The 27621-nt window shown below is 38.0% G+C and overlaps 1 protein-coding gene across 19 annotated transcripts in view; it reads left to right on the top strand.

Annotated features, from left to right (window-relative positions):
• The window catches only part of YIPF7 (Yip1 domain family member 7), a 94786-nt gene that overhangs the window by 9689 nt on the left and 57476 nt on the right, over positions 1-27621 (top strand). For 7 of the 19 annotated variants that reach the window (XM_008248411.5, XM_089327174.1, XM_089327173.1 and 4 more), the window contains 4 exons: positions 4759-4904; positions 11053-11234; positions 14511-14687; positions 16102-16459. In XM_008248411.5, the coding sequence (XP_008246633.3) occupies positions 4759-4904; positions 11053-11234; positions 14511-14673 (491 nt within the window). In that variant the 3' untranslated portion in view covers positions 14674-14687; positions 16102-16459. Of the gene's footprint in view, positions 1-4758; positions 4905-11052; positions 11235-14510; positions 14688-16101; positions 16460-27621 lie in introns of those variants that run through there. The other 12 variants (XM_008248417.5, XM_089327181.1, XM_089327180.1 and 9 more) reach the window with 2 other exon arrangements.

Genomic DNA, 27621 nt, shown 5'->3' with positions numbered 1-27621 from the left:
ACATGGAGATAAGCCAGTTTTTCTCTCCCCTGGCTCATATGATCCCTCTCATCTTGGCATGGCATGACTGGGAGAGGAAGAATAGCATTCTAGGAGATCACACTGCTGGTATGAAGGAGACCTGGGATATCCTTCCTGTTGAGTCTCCTTAGGGGATTTCAGAGATGTTCAGATTATTTTTTTTTTCTGTGTCCAGATACCCCGTATCTGCTGCTTTTCCTCTTAAACAATGTCATCATTAAGCTACAACTATGGGTATTCAAAAACAAAAATGCAAGTCAGTTTAAATTTGAGGACCAAGCAGAAATATTCAGTGTAATTGCTCCAAGTCTTTTATATGTAGTCAAATGAAAAGGAATATGTTGAAATTCCCAGTCTTATATCAGAGACCCTTGTTTGCCTCATATGAACACAACCACTCAAAGTCCAATCATTATTTTTCTTTTGCCTTAAAAATATAAAAAAATGTGAAACCACTAAGGAGAGTAAAGAAAATTTTATAGTAGATATTTTGACTAAATTTTTGGATCAGTTTTGTTTAACCAGTTCATTCTGTATTGCCTATTTAATTAACAAATATTTGAAAGTTGCCAGCTATTTTTGTTAAACCTTTTCCTTGACTCCAACAGCATCTGTGCTTAAAAAAAAAGCACTATCAGTTGTCTACTATTTGTTACAGAGTTTAGAAAATATATAAACCTACAAATAGATACAAAAATAACTTCAAATCTTGTCTCCAAGATAAGACCAACATTAATAATTTAATATATTTCTTTCTAGCTTTATTCTATTCCTATGAATGTGTATATTATGATTATACATACATACATCAAATCAAATACTATTTTTCAACGAATGTATATGTATTTATGAGTAGTTAAAAATGAAAGTTGGATCATACTACAAATATAAAGTTTTTTCTAAAGATAAAAAAAAAGCAATAAGCATCATTTCTGAGAGAGATGATAATTGACATTTGTTAGTTTTTATTAGCACACACAAAAATGGCCTACACAATTATGAAGCTGTAATAAGGATCATTTGTTTCACAAAATCATGTAATAGGGATTATTCCTTTCACAAAATGTGTTTATTTATTCCTTAAGTGCTTTGTAGTCTAAAATTCTTGTTTGGTTTTATGTAAGATTGATAACTTTTGCTATTTGATAATGTGCAATTTTTATGTTAAGTCAGAGCAAGTCTGTCAGACCAGAAAAAAGTTACTTATATTTGTAGCATAATTTGATGTTTATATATAGAAGGCCAATGCCACAATTTGGATAGAAAATAAAGTTCTTAACTCATTTTTATAGCATATGTGTCGTATACTTTACTACCACTAGATGACAGCAAAACAATAAATTTTGCATGCAAATTTCACTGCAGTTTCATCTTTTTTATTTGCATAATAAGGTGTTATATTAGGCTATCTACAATTAGCAAATACTTACAATCTCATTCACATACTTTATAATAAATTTGAATACAAAATACTTCTGTATAAAGCACATAAAATCTTTTGTTCCTATAAAATATTTAGATTTTATGTTCACTATTTCATGACTTAATGTTGAAACATGTGCAGAAGTTAATTAAGCCATCAAACAAATGGGTGAAATCACTAATAGTGTTGCATAAAGAATTTTTCATTGGGGTTTTTTTCAGAAATGATTTTTTTAAGACAAAGGTGTTTGGAATGAAATACTATTTTATTGTGGAAAATATTGAGAATACAATATGATTATGACGTCAAAATTTAAGTCTGGGCCAGCGCCATGGCTCACTTGGCTAATCCTCTGCCTGCAGCGCTGGCACCCTGGGTTAAGTCTTGGTTGGGACTCTGGATTCTGTCCCAGTTGCCCCTCTTCCAGTCCAGCTCTCTGCTGTGGCCTGGGAAGGCAGTGGAGGATGGCTCAAGTGCTTGGTGCAGGAGAAGCACTTGGCTCCGGGCTTCGATTCGGCACAGTGCGCCAGCTGCAGCACACCAGCCGTGGTGGCCATTTTGGGGGTGAACCAACGGAAAAAGGAAGACCTTTTCTCTCTGTCTCTCTCTCTCTCACTGTCTAACTCTGCCTGTCAAAAAAACCTTAAGTCTGAAAATAATATAAGCCTCCAGTGAAATTGATGTAAGTCACATCATTTCTCAATTTTTAAAGTTCCTCTTTTAAAAATTACATTAGATGATCTAACCTCATTATAAGCTTAGTAAACTGAGTACGCTGTCAAATGTGTGCCCAGTAAGACATATTTAAATGCACTTTGTACAATGGATGTTATAGAGAATTTGAAATATAAGTAATTCTCTTACTTTTATTAATTTGATCAAATTCTTTTGAAGCTGAGAATAATACATACCAACCTGAGCATTAATTAAGTAAAAGAATACTCTTTCCCAGTTAAGGAAGTATCTGGTTGACCCTCTGAAATTTCTACATTGTTCAAGAAAGGTCCCTCCATGTCATGTAGATCATTAAAAGTCCACCTTGTATTCTATATATGCAATGGCAGCTTTGTAAGATACTTTAGTGGTACATGCCATTGTAAAAGAAGTTGAACTGACCAAAGAGGGTTGCTAAATCCTGAGAAGGGAAGTTGAATGCCAAACACAAATGAATTTAGGAAGACAGTCCTTCCCATGGGAGAACTGGGCTCAACCAAAAAAACTATAGGGCCTGGAGTTGTGGTGCAGTGGATTTAGCCCCCACCTGCGACAGCAGCATTAGTTGCTGGTTCAAGCAACATCTGCTCCACTTAAATCCAGCTCCTGGCTAATGCACTTGAGAAAAGCAGCAGAAGATGGCCCAAGTGCTCGGGCTCCTCCTCCCACGTGGGAGACCTGGAAGAAGCTCCTGGCCCCTGGCTTTGGCCTAGCCCACCCTGGCCATTGCAACCAATTGGGGAGGAAACCAGCAGATCTCTCCATCCCCCTGTCTTCCCCCATCCCTCCCTCTCCTCTGATAACTGTGACTTTCAAATAAATAAATCTATATAAAAAACTTTATTTAACAAAATAAAAACAACAACAAAACATAATAATGAAATTAGGTGTACATTGACCCCCACCACAATTACAAGGTTAAAAACATGTGGTCTCAAGTCAGATTGTTCAGTGTTGAAACCTATATTTTTATATTATTGGCTCTGTGACTTTGGACATGTTAATCTCTTGAGAACATAGCCATCTAATACATAAAATGGAAATAAAATAATAGTACCATCTTCATTGAATGTCACTAAGATCAGTGGTTGTAAATTTGGTGAGGTCCACGGTAAAACCTCAGTAAAGAGTAGTTCATTTTAGTTGAAATGTATGCACTTACAGCAGGTTAGTGTCTGTTCTTCCTAGCATCTTCTTCATTGTTATTGAATTATTTAAATTGTTGAGGCAAGGTAACTAGTTTGATTGCTGGTTCCTAAATAGTCAAATTGCACTATCTCCCTTAGATGTTGTCCTTTTCTACCATGACAGTTTATCTTTATAGGAATGGCAAGAAAAGAAACTGATGTGATATCAATATTTGTTTCTATGATCAGTGGATGTCATATGGCTCAATGTTTTTCTCTATAAAAATGTTACAAGCGAAGCAGAATCTAGCAAAGGGGTATGGGGGGAGGCAGCCAGAATTCTTTGGAAAGTAAGCATTGGAAAATAATAAAAATTTATAGATGAGGTTGGATTAATAAACACTGACCTATTGATTTTGGATATTTTATTCTGACACTATCACTCAAAAAGGCAAGGTTAACTTGTCTCCAGAACGTAATCTTTGAATACATTGACTTAACCTCATAGTGCATTGACCTTATGAAAAGGTGCTTGCACATCATGATTACTTTTACTTACAGAAAAATCTCTTCTCCTTCCTCCTCTGCAGAGTATCAGGCACTTAGTGCAAAACCACTCTTCTCATTAAGCAAGTAGAAATTAAATCCCAGACCTGAGCTCAATCTCCTTAGTATAGCTAGTACTTCGATTTGAAAACTGATGCCATTCTTGATGTGACCACATTTTAGAAGTGCTAATAAGTGAAAATATAGGAAAAGGAAACATCTCAATGGCAGCATGATGAGACTTCTGATCTGTTAACTTCTATTTTATTTTTTACTACATAGTGTCAACTTCCCAATTTTTAACTAGGTATTTGCAGTATTAATTAGGAAAAATTTTCCTTTTTGAAATTCTTTCTTTAAAATACTTCTTTTAGCTTATTGTTTGGAAACAACTTTTTTAGTTTGTTTTTAGAAGTTTTTTTTTTTTTAATTTATTTTACAGGTAGAGTTATAGACAGTGAGAGAGAGAGAGACAGAGAGAAAGGTTTTCCTTCCATTGGTTCACTCCCCAAATGGCTGCTATGGCCGGCGTTGCACCGATCTGAAGCCAGGAGCCAGGTGTTTCTTCCTGGTCTCCTATGCGAGTGCAGGGGCCCAAGCACTTGGGCCATCCTCCACTGCCTTCCCGGGCCACAGCAGAGAGCTGGACTGGAAGAGGAGCAACCGGGACTAGAACCCAGCACCCATATGGGATGCCGCACCGCAGTTGGAGGATTAACCAAGTAAGCCATGGCGTCGGCCCCAGAAGTTTTAATATATTAGCAATTTAATCGCTTCTCGGCCTTTTGGCTAAGATCAAGTGTAGGAGTTTAGTTTATGAAGTTGTAATAAAACATGAAAATACTAAGTAAATGCATAATATAAGTTAATATTTTATTAAAGAATAAACTCTTTTTTATATTTGTTTAATTATTTTTCTTTTTGCAGAACTTGGAATCAATTTTGATCACATTTGGCAAAAAACCTTGACGGTGTTAAACCCACTGAAGCCAGCAGATGGCAGCATCATGAACGAAACAGACCTCACTGGGCCCATCATTTTTTGCATAGCCCTGGGAGCCACCCTGCTTCTGGTAATGTGTTAACAGCAAATACTCAGTGCTAATGCTTGGCCTTTCCAGTGTCAGACTTGAAGCTGTCTTTGCAAACTCAGAAGAAAGTATGTTGCTTTTTAAGAATATAGAGAAAAATTTTAAGTTTGTGACTCCATCTATTTCAGTGAGACATATTTAATTGAATCATAGGGACAAAAAGAGCTACTATTATGTATTACACCAGATTAAAAAAATTTAAACATAATTGCAAGAGTCAAACCACTAAGTAAAATTTTCAATAAAACTAGGGATCACTTATATGTTTCTTGTTTTTAAGAAGTCTGTCAGAGGCAAGCATTTGGCCTACAGTTAGGATGACAAGAAGGGCGCCTACATCCTCTGTGGTACTTGGGTTGGAACACTGCCTCTTCACTCCCATTTCCCACAGTACACAACAGGGAATATAGCAGGGAAAAGCTCAGGGCATTCAGGTCCCTGCCAACCACATTAGAGATCTGGATTGCAGACATTTGGAGAGTGAAACAGAAGATGGGAGCTCTATCTTTCTCTGCCTCTAAATACATAAAAAGTTAATTAACTATCAAGTGAATACATAAATAAAAAGATTGTCAGACTGGAATATTTGAAGGAAAAAATGGGTTAGGAAAACATGAGACCCACAGGTCATGTCCTGTTTTCTGTTAAATGTTCCTTGTAGCACTAGACACCTGACTTCTCTTTGGTCATCACTGTCTGTGATGAAAGAACTACTTGACAGTATTTCTAACATCTTGTGAGGCATGAATTGGGTCTCCTTGTGTCTGAAGAGGCTACTAAGAATTAAATTTCTTTGCAACAATGATTTATTTACTCAACCTATATTTTTTCTCTTATATTTTTATATTTCTGCTTTTAATGAAGGCTTTCCCCTGATTTTATCAATATGCCTCATGTGTAGGCCCCTTTCATTCTTTATATCTGGAAGTTATAATATCAAGTCACCAAAATGGTAAAGAAAACATATTTCCACCTAAATAAAATTAAGAATGCCTTCTAGCTCATGGTTTAATGCAGCATTTTAATTGTTTTGGAGGAAGAAATGGAAAAAAAAGTCTATGATTTATATACAAGAAGGAGATGACAATGCACTAAAAACAGGATGAGAAAAAGTTCCAGTTGTCCTGAAAAGTACAGTTTCATTAATTACAATGAGATCAACTTGGCAGGATAAATAATGTAGGAAATTACAGATTTTACGAAAAGGTCTTAAAATGCCTATTCAGTCCGTTTTCTCTTCTTTCTCATTAGAACAATTTATTTCAACATAACCACAGTTTTTAAAAAGTAGTTTAAGATGGTATTTGCAACTAAATAAATTTTCACTTTTCTTTTTTTTTTTTTAAACTTTTATTTAATGCATATAAATTTCCAAAGTACGACTTATGGATTACAATGGCTTCCCCCACCATACCATCCCTCCCACCCACAACTCTCCCCTTTCCCACTCCCTCTCCCCTTCCATTCACATCAAGATTCATTTTCGATTATCTTAATATACAGAATATCAGCTTAGTATACATTAAGTATGGATTTCAACAGTTTGCTCCCACACAGAAACATAAAGTGAAAAATAATAGATGATTTTTTTAAATGATGATGAAATCAGAGCAGACCTATTGTCATGTTTAATCCCAGTGAGAGTCAAGTTGGGAATTGATAATTTCTTTTTTTTTTTTTTTTTAACAGAGGATCAGTTTAGTATGCATTAAGTAAGGATTTCAACAGTTTGCACCCCCATAGAAACACAAAGTGAAATATATTGTTTGAGTACTCGTTATAGCATTAAATCTCAATGTACAGCACATTAAGGATAGAGATCCTACATGAGGAGTAAGTGCACAGTGACTCCTGTTGTTGACTTTACCAATTGACACTCCTGTCTATGGCATCAGTAATCTCCCTATGCTCCAGTCATGAGTTTCCAAGGCTATGGAAGCCCTCTGAGTTCTCCGACTCTTATCTTGTTTAGACAAGGTCATAGTCAAAGTGGAGGTTCTCTCCTCCCTTCAGAGAAAGGTACCTCCTTCTTTGATGACCTGTTCTTTCCACTGGGATCTCACTCGCAGAGATCTTTTGCCAGAGTGTCTTGGCTTTCCATGCCTGAAATACTCTCATGGGCTTTTCAGCCAGCTCCGAATGCCTTTAGGGCTGATTCTGAGGCCAGAGTACTATTTAGGACATCTGCCATTCTATGAGTCTGCTGAGCATCTCACTTCCCATGTTGGATCACTCTCCCCTTTATTTACTCCATCAGTTAGCGTTAGCAGGTACTAGACTTGTCTATGTGCTCCCTTTGACTCCCAGTCCCTTCACCATGACCAACTGTGAACTGAAACTGATCACCTGGAACAGTGAGATGGCATTGGTACATGCCACCTCGATGGGATTGAATTGGAATCCCCTGGTATGCTTCCAACTCCACCACTTGGGGCAAGTCAGCCTGAGCATGTCCCAAATTATACATCTCTTCCCTCTCCCATTCCCACCACCATGTTCAACAGGGATCACATTTCAGTTAATTTTCAACACTTAAGAATAACTGTGCATCAATTACAGATCTAAACCAGTCATATTAAGTAGAACAGATAAAATAACTACTAAGAGGGATAATGTATTTAGTTGTTCATTAACAGTCAGGGCTATGCTGATCAAGCCACAAAAAAGTAAAAAAAAAATTTTTTTTCACTTTTCATTGATTAATTATGTAACATCAATCAAAATACTGATAGCAATATAGTTTCTGTTTGGTAATATGACCAGTAATAACATCATCTTTATCCAATACAATGGCATCTAATGATAACATTTTTGTCTTTGTTCTACAGCACATACTAATACTCTGTAAATCAAACACAATATCTACTAGAGTTTTAATTTAGTCTTTATCTTCCCTTCTTCTGTCTTTGTCACAGTAATTTGATAATCTTAGATTATGCTGCTAAGTAAGGCCATGTCAATTAATCAAGTAGTCAGAAACAATCAATTTAATATATTAACTCATCTTTCTTTTTCAAATCATTTGTAATACATCAGCTGTTTGGTTTTCCATAGAAAATATTACTGTTACTGTGCCTTAAAAATACATTAATTCCATTAGGATCACTCTTGGATGTGTTAGTTGGAGCCATTGAAATATCCTCTCTGATATTTTAAGTACAAAACAATATAAATAAAGAAGTGAGAAAATTGGATCTTCCCCTAACTCTGCCACCAGCTGGGATCTTGCTTTGGCTTCGTATTTTGATGCCTTAATTTCTTTTTTTTTTTTTTTTCAAAACAAAAAGCATTTCTTTGAGTAGTTCTTAAGCTTTATTTTGGTTCTAAAATTTTGAGAAATAAAAGAAAAATGTATTTTGTGAAGTTTTATATGCAAACATTATCACTTGGATTTTAGCATTAGATGTGGTAACTTCAGAATTCATTCTGATAAATACAACATAATAAAGACCCTCCAAAATCTCCAACTGGATTTTAATTGAAGTAGCATTTAACTCAGAATCCATTTAATATAGGTTAATTCTGCCTTGGATGTTTACAATTAAAATGTAAGTGGTGATTAATGGGCTGGTACAGGCATTTCACTAGAGAAAGTAAAAATTCAGAACCTGTATCTAATCTGTTCATTATCTACAGAGGTGTAAGATTCATAGTCACATAGTCATCATCTTTATGATTTAGGTTGACATAAAACACAATGCATTTTAGTGGACTTTCTTCAGGCTTCAGGAGGCAAATCAGAAAAATCAGGTATAAGCCCTCATCAATTTAGTTTCACTTATTTTTTCCCCAAAATTATTTTCAACCCCAACACCAAGAATATAAGTGGTTTAAAGGTATTACTCCATTTAATTTTTCTGATAGGACTATGCTTATGATCTGAAAAAGCAACATACATAGCAATATAAAAGTATAATCAGAGAAATACTAATTATTTTAAGTCAAGATATGGCCATGAGGGTGGTATAGGGAGGATATTAAAAAATACAAAGATTAACAAAATGAAATATTTGTTTTCTATTTCAATCATAAGCCTTAGTCAAATTTAAAATAATTTCTAAATGGTAGCGATTTCTGCAAATGAAATTGCAACTTAAATTGGACAAATTAACAACAGAAAGATATGAAGAAACAGGTCAATAACTGATGGGGATAAGCATAATTTTACTACAAAATTAGTTTCATGGCTCCCTATTTACTCCACCTCATTCATAAAACTGCCTTTTAGGGCCAGGAAAATCCAGTTATGTGCCCTTTAGGTATAAGTTTCCCTTTACATTACAGTTAGCCCTACCTCAGAATTATCCCATCCAAGTAAAATATTAAGTAGAAAATATGTCTAATACATGAAAGTGTTTGGAAATCGTTGGTATTTTCCAAGTGAAGCAAACCCACCCAATAGAACAATGCATAATGACATCCATGCTCAGCATTATTTCATAAAATGGACATAAGGATGCAAAAGATGAGGCCAGCATTTTGGTATAGCAGGTAAAGCTGCTGCCTGCAAGGCTGGCATCCAATATGGGTGCTGGTTCAAGTCCCTGCTGCTGCACTTCTGATCCAGCTTCCCGCTAATGTGCCTGAGAAGGAAGCGGAAGATGGTCCAAGTACTTGGGTCCCTGCATCCATGTGGGTGACCTGGAAGAAGCTCCTGGATGTTGACTTTGGTCTGGCCCAGCCCTGGCTGTTGCAGTCATTTGGGGAGTGAGCCATAAATGAAAGAACTCTCTGTCTCTCTCTTTCTTTGCAACTCTGCCTTTCCAATAAATAAACTGAATCTTTTAAAAATAAAGAATGCAAGTGACATTCAATGAGAACCAATCAATGACTCATGCTAGAGAAAATCCTGCTGGGGTAACTCAGGAATATTTTGTGAAAGGACTTAGAAGTGACCAATCTCTCCAACTCAAGAAGAAGTCAAAGTAGGTGGACAATTTTGAATGTTAGCATGGTCATGACATTCATTATCCTTAATTGGTTGCTGAATAAATATCTCTTTTAAATGGATAACAGCCATGGAGAAGGAAAAAAAAATGACAGACAAAAGGCTTTCTCCTTCTCTCTCTCTCATTCTAAATTTATCAGATCCTTCATTGTTTTCCCACAATTCCCTTGGAAACCAGAGTCAGCCCATTCAGTCTCTAAGTTTTAGTCATCTTTGTGTAAATATAAAAGACAAATGTATTCTTTGCTGGAACTTTGGCATTCTCAGGCAGCAAATATTAAAGTATCCCATGTTGAATTAATAGCAGGATGTGACTAATTTATTAGGGTTCATGATCACCCAGTAAATACCTTGTTGGTAATGGCTATTTTTATAAATTCTCCTTGGAAGATTAGTGGTGTACCTTGAACACTAGTTTTAGCTATGCTTTTTTTACGTTGCCAAGTGGTTTACAAAAACCAGCATTTCATAAAGTATGATCAGTTAACTTGGTAATAAGCATTATCAAAAAAAATTCTGTAGCCAAATAAATTTGGGATATGCTGAGTTAAATATAATTTAGTAAGTCTCATTATTTTAGGACTTGTTTTATCTCCTATCATGTTTAAGGACTTAAATTTGAGAGACAGGATTGAAATCCAGTCTCCACTGCTTAGCATTTTATTATCTTGAGGAAGTCACTTTACCCCTCTGCACCTTAGTTTCTTCATGTTTGAAGCTGATAAAATAATGGTACCTATTTCATAGGGTTTTTATGTGGATTGAATGAGCACATGTAGGACAATTAGAATAGGACCTGACAGTAAATCTCATAGATGCTTACTAATCTGAGTAATATATTTTGTAAATCTCTGACTAACTTGGAGTTTGAGTCATTCTTTCATTCACTCATTCAGTGATTCACCAAATACAGTCTGCTTTATACCTTGTACTCTTGATAGACAATCTGTGATTAAATAGTATAAACCTGGCAATAATTCCTCTTCTCTGTGGCATGCTTGTACCATCACATAGTCAAGGGTGTTTGCTTTCAGGATCTGATCCCCCAGCTTTCTGATGATGATAGTCCAAACATAAGGAACAGCACTCAGTAGACTATAAAATGTTCTCTGTTTGTTTGTTATTCTGATGTCTTTTCAATATTTGGTGTCCATTAAATCTGTTTTCTTTACATTGTTTCAGGCAGGAAAAGTTCAATTTGGTTACGTATATGGTATGAGTGCCATTGGCTGCCTTGGGATTCACGCCTTATTGAACCTGATGAGCTCTTCAGGAGTGTCATATGGCTGTGTGGCGAGTGTGCTGGGTTACTGTCTGCTGCCCATGGTCATCCTTTCCAGCTGTGCCATCTTCTTTTCGTTGCAGTAAGTGCATGAGCTGATTGACCCCCTGTGCATAGTCATCACTAAGGCTTGCCACACCTGTGCAAAAGTTAAGCTTTTTCTGATCGTTTCAGCAGTGGAACTGGGGAAACCATTACTATTAAAAGCTGCGCAGATTCAGAAAAGTAGGTCAGTTCTGGCTCAGGTGCTCTTCCTATTTCAATGATTTAAAAAATAAATTAAGGCAAGTTATCTGTAAAACTGGCACTTCTTAAGTTGTCACATTCTTCAATGTGAACTATTATCATGGGTAATATAACAACCACAGAAAATTCACTTATTTAATTTTGGAAGAGTAAGTGCCTGCTGAATACTGACAAATTGCTTCAGCTCCCAGGCACTCTACCTTCTAGGCTAGAAGCCACTGTTCTTTCTCAGCTGGGCTCCTTGCAGCACAGAATTCCCAGGAATCCTGATGAGGATATGAATGCTCAAGAATTTTATAGCATATATCCTCAGTCAATACAGATTTAAAAAAATTTTTTTTTGCTTCACTTAGGCAGTTCCTATGTATAACTGGAAATCATTAAAGATACAGCAGATTTAAGTTTCCATTGGGCACTTTCCCAGGGCATGTGTGTCACTACCACATTGGTTAGGGACACTGAATAAATATATAGTCCTCTGTCAGCTGCCAGCTCTCTAAACCCACTTGGAAATAAACATTTACTTTCTGTGTAAATTCTTCTAAATATAGAGTCACCCTTAGCATTTTCTCCTCAGATGATCCAAGTCTTAGGTTTTTAAAGCTACATTGAATAGGATATCATATAGAGAATTTACCAATTCCAGTGATAAACATCGTGGAAAAGCCTTTATTGTTTTTGTCTAATATAATTATAAATAATTTTTTCATAGTATTATTAAGAATGGTTTAGTTGGGGCCAGCACTGTGGCTCACTTGGTTAATCCTCCACCTGCGGCACTGGCATCCCATATGGGCACCGGGTTCTGGTCCCGGTTGCTTCTCTTCCAGCCCAGCTCTCTGCTGTGGCCTGGAGGGCAGTGGAGGATGGCCCAAGTGCTTGGGTGCCTGCACCCGCATGGGAGACTGGGAGGAAGCACCTGGCTCCTGGCTTCAGATTGGCATAGCTCCAGCCGTGGCAGCCATTTCGGGAGTGGGCCAGTGGAGGGAAGACCTTTCTCTCTGTCTCTCTCTCTCAATGTCTAGCTCTATCTGTCAAATATTAAAAAATGGTCGGGGCACTGGATTCTGTCCCGGTTGCCCCTCTTCCAGGCCAGCTCTCTGCTGTGGCCAGGGAGTGCAGTGGAGGATGGCCCAAGTGCTTGGGCCCTGCACCCCATGGGAGACCAGGAGAAGTACCTGGCTCCTGCCATTGGATCAGCGCGGTGCGCCGGCCGCAGCGCGCCAGCCGCGGCGGCCATTGGAGGGTGAACCAACGGCAAAGGAAGACCTTTCTCTCTGTCTCTCTCTCTCACTGTCCACTCTGCCTGTCGGAAAAAAAAAAAATTAAGAATGATTTAGTTAGAAATAGTTTTTTGTTTTAATATGGCCTCATATTTTAAAGTAGAATTTTGGAGAGTAACTTAGAGTTACTCTAAGTTAAATTCTTTATTAGCAAGTACTCAACATTTTAAAATGAAAAACATGATAAGAAATGGATGCTCAGGATATATAAATATAATTTGAATTATATTTATAGTATATTTATAGTATTTTCCCATGGAAAAATTCTATATTCTTCATATTGTATGCTACAGCAAGCTGGTCCATTTTCTCTGTTGTTGAGCACAGAATCTGACATATTACCACAGAGTCTACTTTGTCAAATGCTTTCACAGAAGACTATTATCATGATCCATTGTTTAAAAATTCTAATTGTTAAACATTATTTTCAATAAAGTTGACATCTGTGGCATCTTAAGTGTCTTCATAATATTAGTGAAGAAAACAGCAACTAAAACTCTAGGATTTGAAGAATCAGCATAAATCTGAAATTTTTCACTGTCTTTTTTCATTCTGAAATTAGAAAGGATATTTAGAGATATTTTAAGTTATATTAAAAGAGAATAAGTTATCTGACCTCTATGATCATTAACTTGTTACTGTATCATTCAAATTAAATATAATTTAAAATATAATTTTATATTTTGTTGAAAATAAATAATTCTATATTATTCCTAATAGAAATTAATTAAACCAGTGAATATATTTTTAATATTTTGGGGTTATTACAATTTAAGACATTGTAAGACATTGTATGAATTTTTTTTTTGCTTTGGTTCAGTTGTTAACAGCAGATATTTGTGTCATTCTCACAAACAATAAACACAGTTCTCAACTTCAGAGTCAAGCCATGATGGAGTCAGACAGCACAGTTGGTGTTGGAAACAACCATGGTCCAGGGCTTGGGAGATCTTCACCTGATACCCACTTTGCTAGGCAGTTTGTTGTCACAGCACTGTGGTAAAGCTGGGTGCTAGATATCTCCTGAGACATCTTCTAGCTCTTATGTCTTGTTTTTCTGAATAATGCACTGCAATTTACACACATGAGAAGAAATGCATTCTTCATCACTCATATGCCCCTTTTTTTCCCCAAGGGGCCAGACTTAACTACCTCATTGACTTGGTTCTCAAAGAGCTGATTGCTTCCATATATTACTTACTGAAGCTACAACAGATCTGAACAAATCTGTTGTAACATTGTAATAAAAACAGAACAAAGAAAACAAAAAAAACACAAAACACATATACCATAAAACACATAAAATGGCTCTGAAGGGATGAGACGAGAAGAAACACACAAATGTGCTTTCCAAGCTACTGGAGCAGTTTTAGGCTTTCCCATCTCAGATAAAGTCTTGGGACGTGGACTTGGGAACAGAGATTAGCCACTGTGATAGGTTTCTCTGTCTTTTCTTATTTTGTGGGTCCATTCATAAAGAAGGTCGGGGAAAGGAAATTGTTCACTATAAGAGAAGGCCCTACTTAGGGTACAGATAGGAATGTCAGAAGTCGGGATATGAACATTGACAGAGGACAGTGAATGCACATGATTATTTCTGTTTTTACTAATCCTAGTTTTACTGGAGTCTACAATATTTCTCTTCTATGGTGTTTTGACACAAAAAATTTCTAACTGGATGTGGCCTTTTGAATTCATATGATTCATTTTACAAATGGACAAAATGGTTATAAATATTGTACCAAGCACATTTCAGAGGCAGTTCTGAATCAATGATTTCCTTTCTTTTCACCTATATAAGGCAACCACTTTTTTTGTGTTTGCTATAGGGGCACCTTTGGAACCGTGTCAGCATTGGTCATCATTGGCTGGTGTAGTCTTTCAGCCTCTAAGATCTTCATTTCGGCCTTAGATATGGAAGGACAGCAGCTTCTCATTGCCTACCCTTGTGCCTTACTTTATGGACTTTTTGCTCTCCTAACAGTTTTCTGAAGAGTGTTGAAAAGGTGTTGAAATTTTCTATTTGTTTAATGTTCAGATTATCCTGGAAATGAATCAGCATTCAAATTTGGTGATAGAGTTTCTGTATCTGCTATTGCGAGAACAAGCAGAGAGACAAAATAGCACTTAAGGGTGGTGCTCTAATGGCCTGTTCAGTGTGAAGGATGTTTTGTTTTTCATTTTAGTGCAGTAAAACTTTTTAAAATAATTACAAATAAAAAGTATGTAGTTGCTGTACTAATGGACACTACTTTCTGAGAAATTAGAAATAAAGAAAACCATATGCTTGTTGTTTAAATCTATACTAAGCCTTTTGAAAAATATTCATGATGGCTCAAGGTGTATGTACATGGGTTAAAAAGGTATATTTATGGGGTTTTATTTACCAAAAGAATCAAAGAACCTCCTGTATTTTGATTAACTTACTTTAGTGACTGCTCTTTGGTTCCATTTGGATAATGCACTGACTCACCACTTCCCCACTTACTTGGTCTAGATGCCATCATCCATTACTATAATTTCTCCCTTGCATATATCTTCCACAGCCTTAGCATTTTCTCCACAAGTAAATGCATCTTACTAGAGAGAACCCACTGTTTGCCTTGAATTGTATTACTGTATTTTTGTTCTTAATATTTGTTGATTGATTTACTTGAGGGAGGGGGACAGAGAACTCTCCCCATCTACTGGTTCACCCCTCAAATGCCTTCAACAGTTGGGAGCCAAGGATACAATTCAGGTATCCCATATGGGTGGTAGGAACTCAATCACCACTGCCACCCACAGTCTGCGTTGGCAGGAAGCTGGAGTCACAAGCTAGAGTCACAAGCTGGAGCTGGGAACCAAACTCAGGCATTTGCACGTGTGACATGGGTGTCTTTCAATGGGTAGGTTAAATGCCTCCCCCTTCATGTTACTATATCTTAAATAGCTTCTAATTACTATACTTAAATCCTAATTGTAAATTCTTTTTTAAAAAGACATTTATTTCAAAGGTACAGTTACACACACACACACACACACAGAGAGAGAGAGAGAGAGAGAGAGAGAGAGGTGTCTTCCATCCACTGGTCCACTCCCCAAATGGCCACAATGGCCAAGGCTGGTCCAGGCCAAAGCCTGGAGCCAGGAGCTTCCTCCAGGTATCCCATGTCATTACAAAGTCCGAAGGACTTGAGCTATTTTCTGCTGATTTTCCAGGCACACTAGCAGGGAGCTGGATCAGAAATGGATCACCAAAGACTTGAACTACAGCCCATATAGGATCTAGCATTGCAAGCGGTGGCTTAACCTACACTCAACACCAGCCCCTAATTGTATATTCTTACTAAATTATCTTTCATATTGTCTTATATGGCTACATTACACTAGTTCTTCACTGCTCAAATCCTCAACATTCTTTTCTTCTTCATTTCCCAGTGTTAACGGATTCTTATTTTATTGAAAACCATTGTGGTGTAGCAGCTAAAGCTGCCTCCTGTAGTGCCAGCATCCCATAATGGCACTGCTTCAAGTCCTGGCTGCTCCACTTCTGATCCAGCACTCTGCTATGGCCTGGGAAAGCAGTAGAAAATGGCCCAAGTCCTTGAGCCCCTGCACCCACGTGGGAGACCTGGAAGAGTCTCCTGGAACCTGGCTTCAGCGCAGCTCCTACCATTGCAGCCATCTGGGGAGTGAACCATCCAATGGAAGATCTCTCTCTCTCTGCCTCTCTTTCTCTGTGTAATTCTGACTATCAAATAAATAAATAAATCTTAAAAAAAAAGAAAACCAGAAACATCTAGAAGAAAAGTACTTCATTTCATTTCCCCACCATCTACCAACCTACCTGCATCTTTACCTACATACATACTCTGTCTTATCTCTTGTCACTCCTTTCCCTTCTCAATAGTCACCTCCCCACTGACATAATGGATATTTTCTCTAGTCCTATTATCCATGTAAGCACATAAATATATTACCATATCTCCTATCTTAAAAATATTTCAATTTAACATCATTCTCCAGCTATGGCTCATTTCTATGTTCCTCTTATAGCGAAAAAAATGCTTGAAAAAGTTGTTTGTTGCCTCTGCTTCCATGTTGTCACTTTCTAGTCTCTCTTTCTTACAGTCCATCAATATTTCATCACACTGTTGATCAAAGCCACCTTGGTCAAAGCAGCAACAACACATCTTGCTACATCCACAGTTTAATTCTCAGTTTCATTTTACTTGAACTCTAAGAGGTATTTATTTGATTACCCTCTTCATTAGCCTCCGCTAGCCAGGAGGTAAGTGAGGTACTTACTTCTTCATTTGATTTCTAGAGTGTCACAAGCTCTCAGATGTTTCTGTTACCTCACTGATAGCTCTTTCTCAGTCTGTTTGGCTGGACTTCTTTCCTTTTTTCAATATCCAATCTCTTCTGCAATACTTATCACTAAATGAGGTCACTTGATTACATGGCTTTAAAAATCTATAACTTTGGCCGGTGCTGCAGCTCACTAGGCTAATCCTCCACCTGTGACGCCAGCACCCCAGGTTCTAGTCCCGGTTGGGGCATCGGATTCTGTCCCGGTTGCTCCTCTTCCAGTCCAGCTCTCTACTGTGGCCCGGGAAGGCAGTGGAGGATGGCCCAGGTCCTTGGGCCCTGCACCTGCATGGGAGACCTGGCTCCTGGCTTCAGATCGGCGCAGCACCAGCTGTAGCAGCCACTTGGGGGGTGAACCAACGGAAGGAAGACCTGTCTTTCTGTCTCTCTCTCTCTCACTGTCTAACTCTGCCTGTCAAAAAAAATCTATAACTCCATATTTTCATCTTCATGTAACACTTTCCCATGAGCTTCTAACATATACATCTCATTTATACTTAATATCTCTATTTATTTCATGATTGTTGCTAAAATAGCTTTCTGAAACTAAACCCTTGCCTTCCACACTGTCCCACTTGCTCCTCTGTGCCTCTTCCAAATTTCCTCATCTTTTTAACGAAAAACACAAGTCACCCAGTAACTCCATCTACAAGCTGGTAGCAAGTCTTTGTTATTCTTACTTTGACAGTCCACATCTAGTCAATCAATTATTTTGGCTCTACCATCAAAATATTCCCAAATGTGACCATGTCTCATGAACCCCTTCTTTGCCAATGCTACTCCAAGCCACTCTCCTCTGTTGCCTGACTGAAGCAGTTACATAACTGGTTTCTTGCCTCCATATCTTCTTCCCAACAGCCTTTTCTATATGCAGCAGCTTGTGTGATTTTTTAAAAATGTAAATCATTTACATCATCCCAGAGGCTGTCAAAGATTACATATGAAAGATAGGCAAATGTATACATGTGAAAACTTGGAAACAATTTAAAAATCATAATAATTAGGAATGAGGTAAATAAATAGTTCATTTGGATGATTGAGTGCTAGACAACTATAACATATTTTGGAAGAATCATGACATAAGACAAAACATGTTTAAGTTTTTGCCATTTTGATATTTACTGAGGACTTCCTATGGTTTGGGCTAGGATTTTTGTGTATATTAACTCACTGAATCCTCACAAAAATTTCAAGAAAAGTACTTAGCATCATCTCCATTTCCCAGCTACTGAGTTATAGAGAAGCTCAACCACTTTCCCAGGATTATTCAGTCAATAACTAGGATTTGGATAAGGGAAGCTCGATTCCAGATCTAATAATCAGTACCTAATGCTGTTTGGTACTAAATAACAGCATGACTACTGTTTATTCTGCTTAGAGTATATAGGGTTGATGGGCTTCACCTGCTTAAAAAACAGTAAAATTATAGAATTCAGAATGCTAACAGGTTAAAGTGGTACCTATACATCTTCTGAGTCCATTTCTGAACTCTAGTTGAAATAAATTATGCAGTTTCAGATCTAGTTACCACTTGGATAGAAAAAATTCACAAAATATAGTTATTTCTCCCCATTCCAAGAAGTTTCAGTATTACAATAATTTGTATAAAATGGAGGGCTTTTTTCAAAATTTTAAGCAAATTGTGTAATGTGTGGTCAGTAGATTATGTTACAGTGTAAATGATAAAGTGGATGGGAACACAATGGTGTACACATACAGTGTAGAAACATCTTTTTGCTTTAATAGACCCCAGAAAACTTTTTCCTTTTCCCTTTTCCTCAAAATGCTTTCAAAATTGTTTTTATGGGAATAAAGCATTTTGTTTTTCACTTTTCTGTCTTTTTCTGGGTGGATGAAAGTTACAGATTATGTGCTAAGGGTAAATGGCACATTTGGAGTCAAGAGATGGCCTTCATTTCTACAGGAATGATTGGGGACATGTGCTGAAAATAAAAGTCCTGAATTGCTCAGACTCAAGTGCCCCAGTTCACAACAATTTAACTAGGGCAGTGGCCTTTGCAACATTGATGACAGATGCTTTCCTACTCATTCTGGCTCCAGATGAGTAGCGCCAACAGTAAAACCACATTGACAATCTCCTGCTCCTTTTTTTTTTTTTAAGACTATGGTAGTTCTATGCTATTTCTGTGATACAATCAAGGGTCTACAGTTTTCAAATCAGTTTTAATTTCTAAGTTGAAATCTGGAATTATTATTATTAATTTTTTTCAAAAAGAAAACCAACCAGGTTGAGTCACAAGCAACTCATGAAGGTGCTGACCAAAATATATATTTTCAGATAAAATAACAAAAATAATAGTTTTCATAAAGGTAAGATTTGTGGGCTTCTATACTGTTGATGTGTCATGCAGAGTCTTGAAAATATCTTGAACCCAGACTTTGACACAGAAAGAGGAGAAAAAATCAGTCCATCCTAGGTTCTGATACTGCTTTGCATGTAAACAGCTGGGTGACATTGAGATCCTTTTACATAGCTTTTTGAATCTCATTTTCTTCACATAGAAAATGAACTGAATGATTCAGAGTTTGCAAGGACCTTAACAGGACTAAAGAACATGCTGCATATAAATTACTCAGCCCAGTGCCCTGGCATATAGTAATTACTCAGTAAATGGGAACTTAGCACAGCTGTAATAGATCCTCTGGAATGGGATTTTAGGGAAGGCTATTTACTTTTCCATAATGTCATGAATAAATTATGGGTAAAAGATGATGACTTTAATTGAAATACACACTTAATGGAAAACAATTATTTTGGTATAGTAGTACAATTGGTGAAGAAGATCATGTCAAGGCCAGCCAAACTCTTAGAGTTTTGCTAGAAATATTAACCCAATTTATGAATTTAAAAGAAGGGCCTCTTTTGAAGTTTCATTATTTAGTCACCAAGCATCTGAACATCTTTCTTATGTTGAAGTTATTTACCATATCCTAAAGTAGACAGTGATACCCTCTCTCTGATCCTTGGCAGCTAGTGACCCATGAACTAGGAATAGCCAGTAAGATTATGTTGTTCAGGCCTTGAAATTCTTGTTAAATGGATCCAAAAGCAGTGGGGCAGTTAGAAATAATTGTGAAAGCAAAAACCATATTCTAGCAGTGATAGAAGCTGAGCAGATGTACAGGGCTTCGTACCAGTGTATGCAGCACTCACATACAGAAAATTTAGTACCTATACTTTCATTGTAGAGGTTTTATTGAACAGAACAGCACAACAAAATAGTACTTGAGGAGAAGGCATTTGGTCTAGTGGTTAATATATTGATCTGAGTTTCCTATCTGTAATAATGGAGTCCTGGGAATCAAACCCCAGCTCTGCTACTGATTCCAGTTTCCTCTAATGAACACCATGGGAGGCCGAAGCAGATGGCTCAAACCATTAGTTTCTGCCACCTACATGGAAGACTGGGATTGAGTTTACTGCTTCTGGCGTTAGGCTGGCCCAGTCCTGGCTATCGTAGGCATTTGAGGAGTAAACTACTGAGTGGGAGCTCTGCCTGTCTTTCAAAGAAGTAAACAAAAATTAAGAAAAACAATACTTGAAACAGTATAATAGCTAAAGAACTTGGGTTTTATTTGTCCCAGCAGCAAAACTCCTGAGACTAACTGAAGGCTGTATTTGATGGTGTACAATGTTGTATAAAGAGATGACTCCTACTACATGAAAAACAGCATTCAAAAAACAGAATGTTGAATATTTCCGAGAGGTAGAATCTAGGGCAAGCGTGAAAAGAGTGGCAAAGAATGCCAGTCAATGGCAGAGCTATCTGAAGGTCCTCCCACTGATGGAGCCAAAAGGGCACCCAACACCTCAGCCGCAGCCTGCAAGGAGATCATCATCTGTAGGTGATTCAATCTGCCTTGACTTTTGAAATAGCAAATGAGGAATTCATTCTTACTTAATAAAACATGTGAGCCTTGTCGATTAACAGCCATTCTGAACTTCTATTGGAGGAGTCATTTATTGAACAGACAGGGGTGAGAGAAGCCAGTACAACAATTATAAACAAGGATATCCTCTTATCAAATGTTTATTAGGGAAACTTTCATAGAATGCTTTCACAACTCTAGGATATGTTTAGAATGTGTTTGTAGATACCTGAGAATGCCACTGAGTGTTTCTATATTTGATATTATTCATTTGCCTAGGATGTTTGCTGGAATGAGTCCAAACAGCATATAGAATAAGCGAGAGTATTTCTATTGCTGGCATTATTTTTGTAAACACAGGAAACAAATGCATTTATTTTATATCTATTTGGATATGACCCTGGGCTTGTTTGTCTGCAACAAATCATAGAGCCTGGTGTAACGTATTGCATCCCCTTAGCCTATACCCCATCGTTCTGCCCTGGATCCTGACTGCTATTACAAAACATTGCTTAATTAAAATAATAAATCAGAAATTAAACAACTCCTCCCTGATGAATGATATGCATTAATGCTAACTTGATCTTATTAGAAACCCACTTCCAGAAAGATTTCCCAAGTTAATTCCCTCCAGCACCAACTCTTTTCAATAAACCTCTCATCATTTAAGGACTTGGATAAAATAGACCCTTTAAATAGCCATTAGAATTTGCTTGAACATCATATTTTCATGGATTATTATTTTTAAATAATGAGAAATTCTACTTTACTAATCTTTGATTTCAATCATAGCTTCAACTAATCGGGAAAATTCCTCTTAACTTGAGCAGAATGAACTCATCCAGACTATTTTAGCATTGGCATCAGAGCCATCCTGGGTCACACACACAGCTTCAGAACAGCAGCCCTTTGGTTGTAAAACACTGCTCCCATGTGGCCCATAGCTGCCAAAGCCAGACCTCCACCTTTATCTCTCAATGTGAATATATTCCTCTTGACCAGTGTGGTTGTGTGTTGTTGCTATTGTTGTTTTCAGATTCATCCACTCTTATTTTCTTTCATGAGTAGAGGGAGAAATATAATATATATTATAATATAATGTATATTATATAATAGATATGAAGGAGGGTTTAAAGAGTGGGTATATGGAGGGGATCCATTGTTTTAGTGCTTTATATAGAATATCTCATTTCACCATAAAAAAAAAGCAGTCCGGGGTAGACTTTGGTTTGTCAGTTAAGATGCCATTGGGAACACCCACATCCCTTATCAGAGTGCTTGAGTTTGAGTGCTGATCCCTGTTTCTGATGCCAGCTTCCTGTTAATGTGCACCCAGTCAGCAGGTGATTGTATATTGGCACTCACATGGCAGACCTTTCTGCCCAGCCTTATCTGTTGCAAGCATTTGGGGAGTGAAACAGAGGGTAGGAGATTCTCTCTCTCTCTCTCTCTCTCTCTCTCTCTCTCTCTCTGACTTTCAAAGAATAAACATTTTTTTAAAAATGAGGCATTGAGCTAATGAGGAATTTAAACTAAGGCCATAATGCCTTTTTTGGGATGCTCTCCTAGCACCCTGTCTATCCTGTTCAAGGTATTACTACATGGCATTGAAATCCCTACTTATTTGGCAACAACTTCAGTGGAATTTAAGAGTCAAAGTACTGACAGTATCAGTTTGCTAGGGCTGCCACAACAAAGTACCACAGAATGGGGGAATTAAATAATAGCAATGCATTGCCTCACAGTTCTGGAGGATGAAATTCTAAGATCAGGGTGGGTGTGAGTGGGTTTGGTTTCTTCTGCAGTCTTTCTCCTTAGCTTGCAGATGGCCACCTTCTCACTGAATCTTCACATGGTCTTTCCTCAGTCTGTGTGTCTGTATCCCAATCTCCTCTTCTTTTAAGAATATCAGTCAGATTGGATTAGAATCTACCCATTTGATGTCATATTACATTATTTACATCTTTGAAGACCCTGTGCCCAAATGCAGTCAGTCATATTCTGAGTTAATTATACATTCTGAGTCAGAGGACACACAATCCAGATCATAATGCTGTCCTTGTGTAATCATTTTTATATCCTCATCATCAGGCATGGAAAATGATATGTAGTAGATAGCCAGTGAAAGAAGACTGATGTCAGGGCGGGCACCGTGGCTCACTTGGTTAATCCTCCGCCTGCGGCACCAGCATCCCATATGGGCGTCGGTTCTAGTTCCGGTTGCTCCTCTCCCAGTCCAGCTCTCTGCTGTGGCCCGGGAAGGCAGTGGAGGATGGCCCAAGTGCTTGGGCCCTGCACCCCATGGGAGACCAGGAAGAAGCAGCTGGCTCCTGGCTTCGGATCAGCATGGTGCCGGCCGTAGCGGCCATTTGGGGAGTGAACCAACGGAAGAAAGACCTTTCTCTCTCTCTCCTCTCTCTCTGTCTCTCTGTCTCTGTCTCTGTCTCTCTCTCTCTCTGTAACTCTACCTGTCAAATAATAATAAAAAACTTACATAAAAGAAGTCTGATATCAAGTTTATATGCTTGTTCCTATGTATCACTTGCTTATCCAAGTAATTTTCTAATCTCTTTCTCATTCTGCTACAAACAATTTTTTCCCATATGTTAAATGAAGCAATGTCTACCCCACTCCCACTGACCTTTCATGAAATATGACCACCACCATCAATTCCCTTTCCATACCAAGTATCATTCTTCCTGTACCTAAGCTGCCATAACTGCTTTGACCAACAAGCAGGTGAAAATGACACTGAGGAGACACTGAAAGATGGCTGAATAGGGAGTGAGCTTACTGCTCTAGTGCAGGGGAAGATAGTTAAAAAGAAGTGGAGAGAGTGGTATCTCAGGGAAGAGTTAGGGAGAAAACTACAGGGGAAACTCCTCGCAAATTAGTGGGACTGTAGATCTCCTGTGGAGAGCGTGGGACAGTAAACGGTGGATGTAAATGGAGGGTTTGGACATGTGCAATGCAGTACCCCAGCAGCCAAGGGCCTCAGCACCCGTGTTGGAGAGTGAGGTGAGACCAGACTGCAGCAGCCCAAGCCACTGGTGATAAAGCTGTGGGAAGAGCCTGATATGAGTCCTGTTTGGAGCCCAGTGGGGTACAGTGTACCTGCCAACCTAGAGGGAAAAAAGGGGGTTAGGCACGTTTCTCTCTCTCCAACCACCCAGCACTGGTGTCCTGTAACTAGCTGAGAGAGAGCAGGTGCCATTTTGGACACATTTAACAGTTGCTTCAGCTTGTGTCCATGTACCCAGCAACCAGTTGAGAGGAGATGCCTGAGTCTGGCTGGGAGAATTGACAGGGGATGGGCATTAGTGACTGTGGGAGCCCTGTGCACTGGGATAGACTGTGAACAGACTGTGGTTTCATGAGAGGGTGCAGGGTGTGGCTGGGTCTCTGGAAAGTTATTGTGGGTGGTTCCAAACACTCAGGGCTCCCTGATTGCCTGGTGAGAGTTATTGCTGCAAGATCCCTGACTTACACTGAGATCTGCATGGATCCTTTGTGTGGTTCTTGTAGCAATGTGGATGAATATTGCACCCACTGGGGCTAGTGCCCATGCATTGGTCTCCTTGGTGGAGAGGATGTGATTATGAGACTATTCCAACAGAGCTGGTCAAACCTTCCCCTCTCATTAAAAAAAAAAAAAAGAGAGGTCGGCACCGCTGCTCACTAGGCTAATCCTCCACCTTACGGTGCCGGCACACCGGGTTCTAGTCCCGGTCGGGGCGCTGGATTCTATCCCAGTTGCCCCTCTTCCAGGCCAGCTCTCTGCTGTGGCCAGGGAGTGCAGTGGAGGATGGCCCAAGTGCTTGGGCCCTGCACCCCATGGGAGACCAGGAGAAGTACCTGGCTCCTGCCATTGGATCAGCGCGGTGCGCCGGCCGCAGCGCGCCAGCCGCGGCGGCCATTGGAGGGTGAACCAACGGCAAAGGAAGACCTTTCTCTCTGTCTCTCTCTCTCACTGTACACTCTGCCTGTCAAAAAAAAAAAAAAAAAAAAAAAGAGAGAGAGAGATTTACCTTGCCTAACCTGAGTGTCACCGTGGATACTCCCCTCACCCTGGAGCACTGAACAGAGCTTCTGGGCCACACCTGGCACATACCTCTGAATATTTATTGATAGAGCAGATACTCCACTAGCCACAGAGGCATAGTCTAAGGAAAAAAGCCATCACAGGGTAAAAAAAAGAAGAAAATCAACAAGTATCTCCACAAATGCCTAAAAATAAGCACAGAGATTCAAAAAAACAAAAATAAGGAAGACAACGTGATGCCCCCAAAGGAACACAATAAAACTTCCATATTGAATGTGAAGATGAAGAGATTGAAGAAATGCTGGAAACAGAATTCAAAAAATTGATCATATGATTATTTAGAAGTAATCAAAAGCAAATCCACTAATTAAAGAAATCTATACATGCCATGAATGAAAATTTTCCCATGAAATAGAGATTTTTAAAGAGAAATAAAAATGAAATATTGAAAATGAAGAATTGAATTGATAAATTAAAAATGTCATGGAAAGTCTTAAAAAAGACTCAGTGATTCAGAAGAAATGACATCTGATTAGAAGACAAATCTCTGGAAGTTTTACAGTCAGACAAAAAAAAAAGAAGAAGAAGAGATTAAAAAACTAAAGAACAATGTCAGAAATTTATGGGATACTATCAAATGACCCAACACGCAGGTCTTAGGAATTCCTGAAGGCATGATATGTGGAATGATGGAATGGATTAGAAGATCTATTTAGTGAAATAATAATAGAAAACTTTCCTAATATGGAGAAAGAAAGGAATGTCCAGGTACAGGAAGCACACATAACTCCTAATAGACCTGACCAGAAAAGATCTTAACCATGACACACTGTAGTCAAACTTTCCATAGAAAACATAAAGAAAAGGCTTTAAAATGAGCACAGAAGAAATGCCAGATTACTTTCAGAGGATCTCCAATTAGACTCACAGCGGACTTCTCATGAGAATCTCCATGGGCGAAGAGAGAATGGCAAGATATATTCCAAGTCTTCAGAGAAAAAATCCTCCAATTCAGAATACTGTAATCTGCTAAGCTCTCATTTTTGAATGAAGGTGAAATATTTTGTATTTTGTATACAAGCCAATTGAATCCAACAACACATTAGAAAGATTATTCACCCAAACCAAGTGGAATTAACCCTGGTATTCAGGATATTTAAACATCTGCAAATCAATCAATGTGATACATCACATTAACAAATTGAGGAATAAAAACCATATATATCAATAGATCAAAAGAAAGCACTTTATAAAATACAATATCCTTTGATGATGAAAATTTTGAACAACTTGGGTATAGAAAGAATATTCCTCAACACAATGAAAGCAATTTATGAAAAACCCAAGGCCAGCATCCCATTGAATGGGGAAAAGTTGGAAGCATCCCACTAAGATTCAGATCCAGAGAAGAATGCCCACTGTCACCACTGCTATTCAACATAGTCCTGGAAGGTTTAGCCAGAGCCGTTAGGCAAGAAAAATAATCAAAAGGATACAGATTGTGAAGGAGAAAGTCAAACTATCCCTATTTGCAGATGACTTGATTTTATATATAGGGGAATCAAAAAGACTCCAGGAAGAGACTATTGGAATTCATAAAAGAGTTTGGTAAAGTGGCAGGATATAAAATCAACACACATAAATCAATACCCTTTGTATATGTATACACAGTTTATGCCATGGCAGAGAAAGAACTTCTAAGATCAATCCCATTCACAATAGCTGCAAAAAAATTAAATACCTTGGAATAAATTTAATAAAGGTCATCAAAGATCTCAGTGATGAGAATTACAAAACATTAAAGAAAAAAAAAAAAGAAGAATGCACCAAAAAATGGAAAAGTCTGCCATGTTCATGGATTGGAAGAATCAAAATCATCAAAATGTCAACACTATTGAAAGCAATTTATAGATCCAAGGTGATACAAAACTACCAAGGTCATTCTCAGATATAGAAAAAATGATGCTGAAATATATATGGAACCACAGAGGATCCTGAATAGCTAACACAATCATATACAACAAAAACATGGCCAAAGACATCACAAGTCCAGATTTCCAAGATATAGTACAGGACAGTTATCATCAAAACAGTCTGGCATTGGCACGGAAACAGATGGGTAGGCCAATGGAACAGAATAGAAATTCCAGAAATCAGTCCACACATCTACAATCAACTTATCTTTGACAAGGAGCTAAAGTCAATCCCAGGAACAAAAACAGTCTCTTCAACAATTGGTGCTGGGAAGTTTGGATCTCCACATGCAGAAACATGAAGCAAGACCCCTGCCTGACACCTTACACAAAAATCCACTCAAAATGGATCAAAGACCTACAACTCTGACCTGATACCATCAAATTATTAGAGAACATTGGGGAAATTCTTCAATACACTGGCATAGGCAAAGAGTTTTTGGAAAAGACTCCAGAGGCACAATCAAAGCCAAATTTGACAAATAGGATTACATTAAATTGAGAAGCTTCTGCACTGCAAATAGAAATACTGAGCAAAATGAAGAGCAACTGAGAGAATGAGAGAAATTCTTTGCAAACTATGCAACTGATAAAGGCTTCATATCCAGAATCTATAGAATTCAAGAAAGTCAACAACAACAAATCAACCAAACCAGTTAAGAAATGGGTGAAGGACTTAAA

This window comes from Oryctolagus cuniculus, chromosome 2, assembly GCF_051225735.1.
Source record: "Oryctolagus cuniculus isolate XC-2025 breed Fujian yellow rabbit chromosome 2, ASM5122573v1, whole genome shotgun sequence".
In the NCBI taxonomy this organism is placed as follows: domain Eukaryota; kingdom Metazoa; phylum Chordata; class Mammalia; order Lagomorpha; family Leporidae; genus Oryctolagus; species Oryctolagus cuniculus.
Note: the sequence above shows the minus strand (reverse complement) of the source record. Positions and strands in the feature narration are given on the sequence as shown.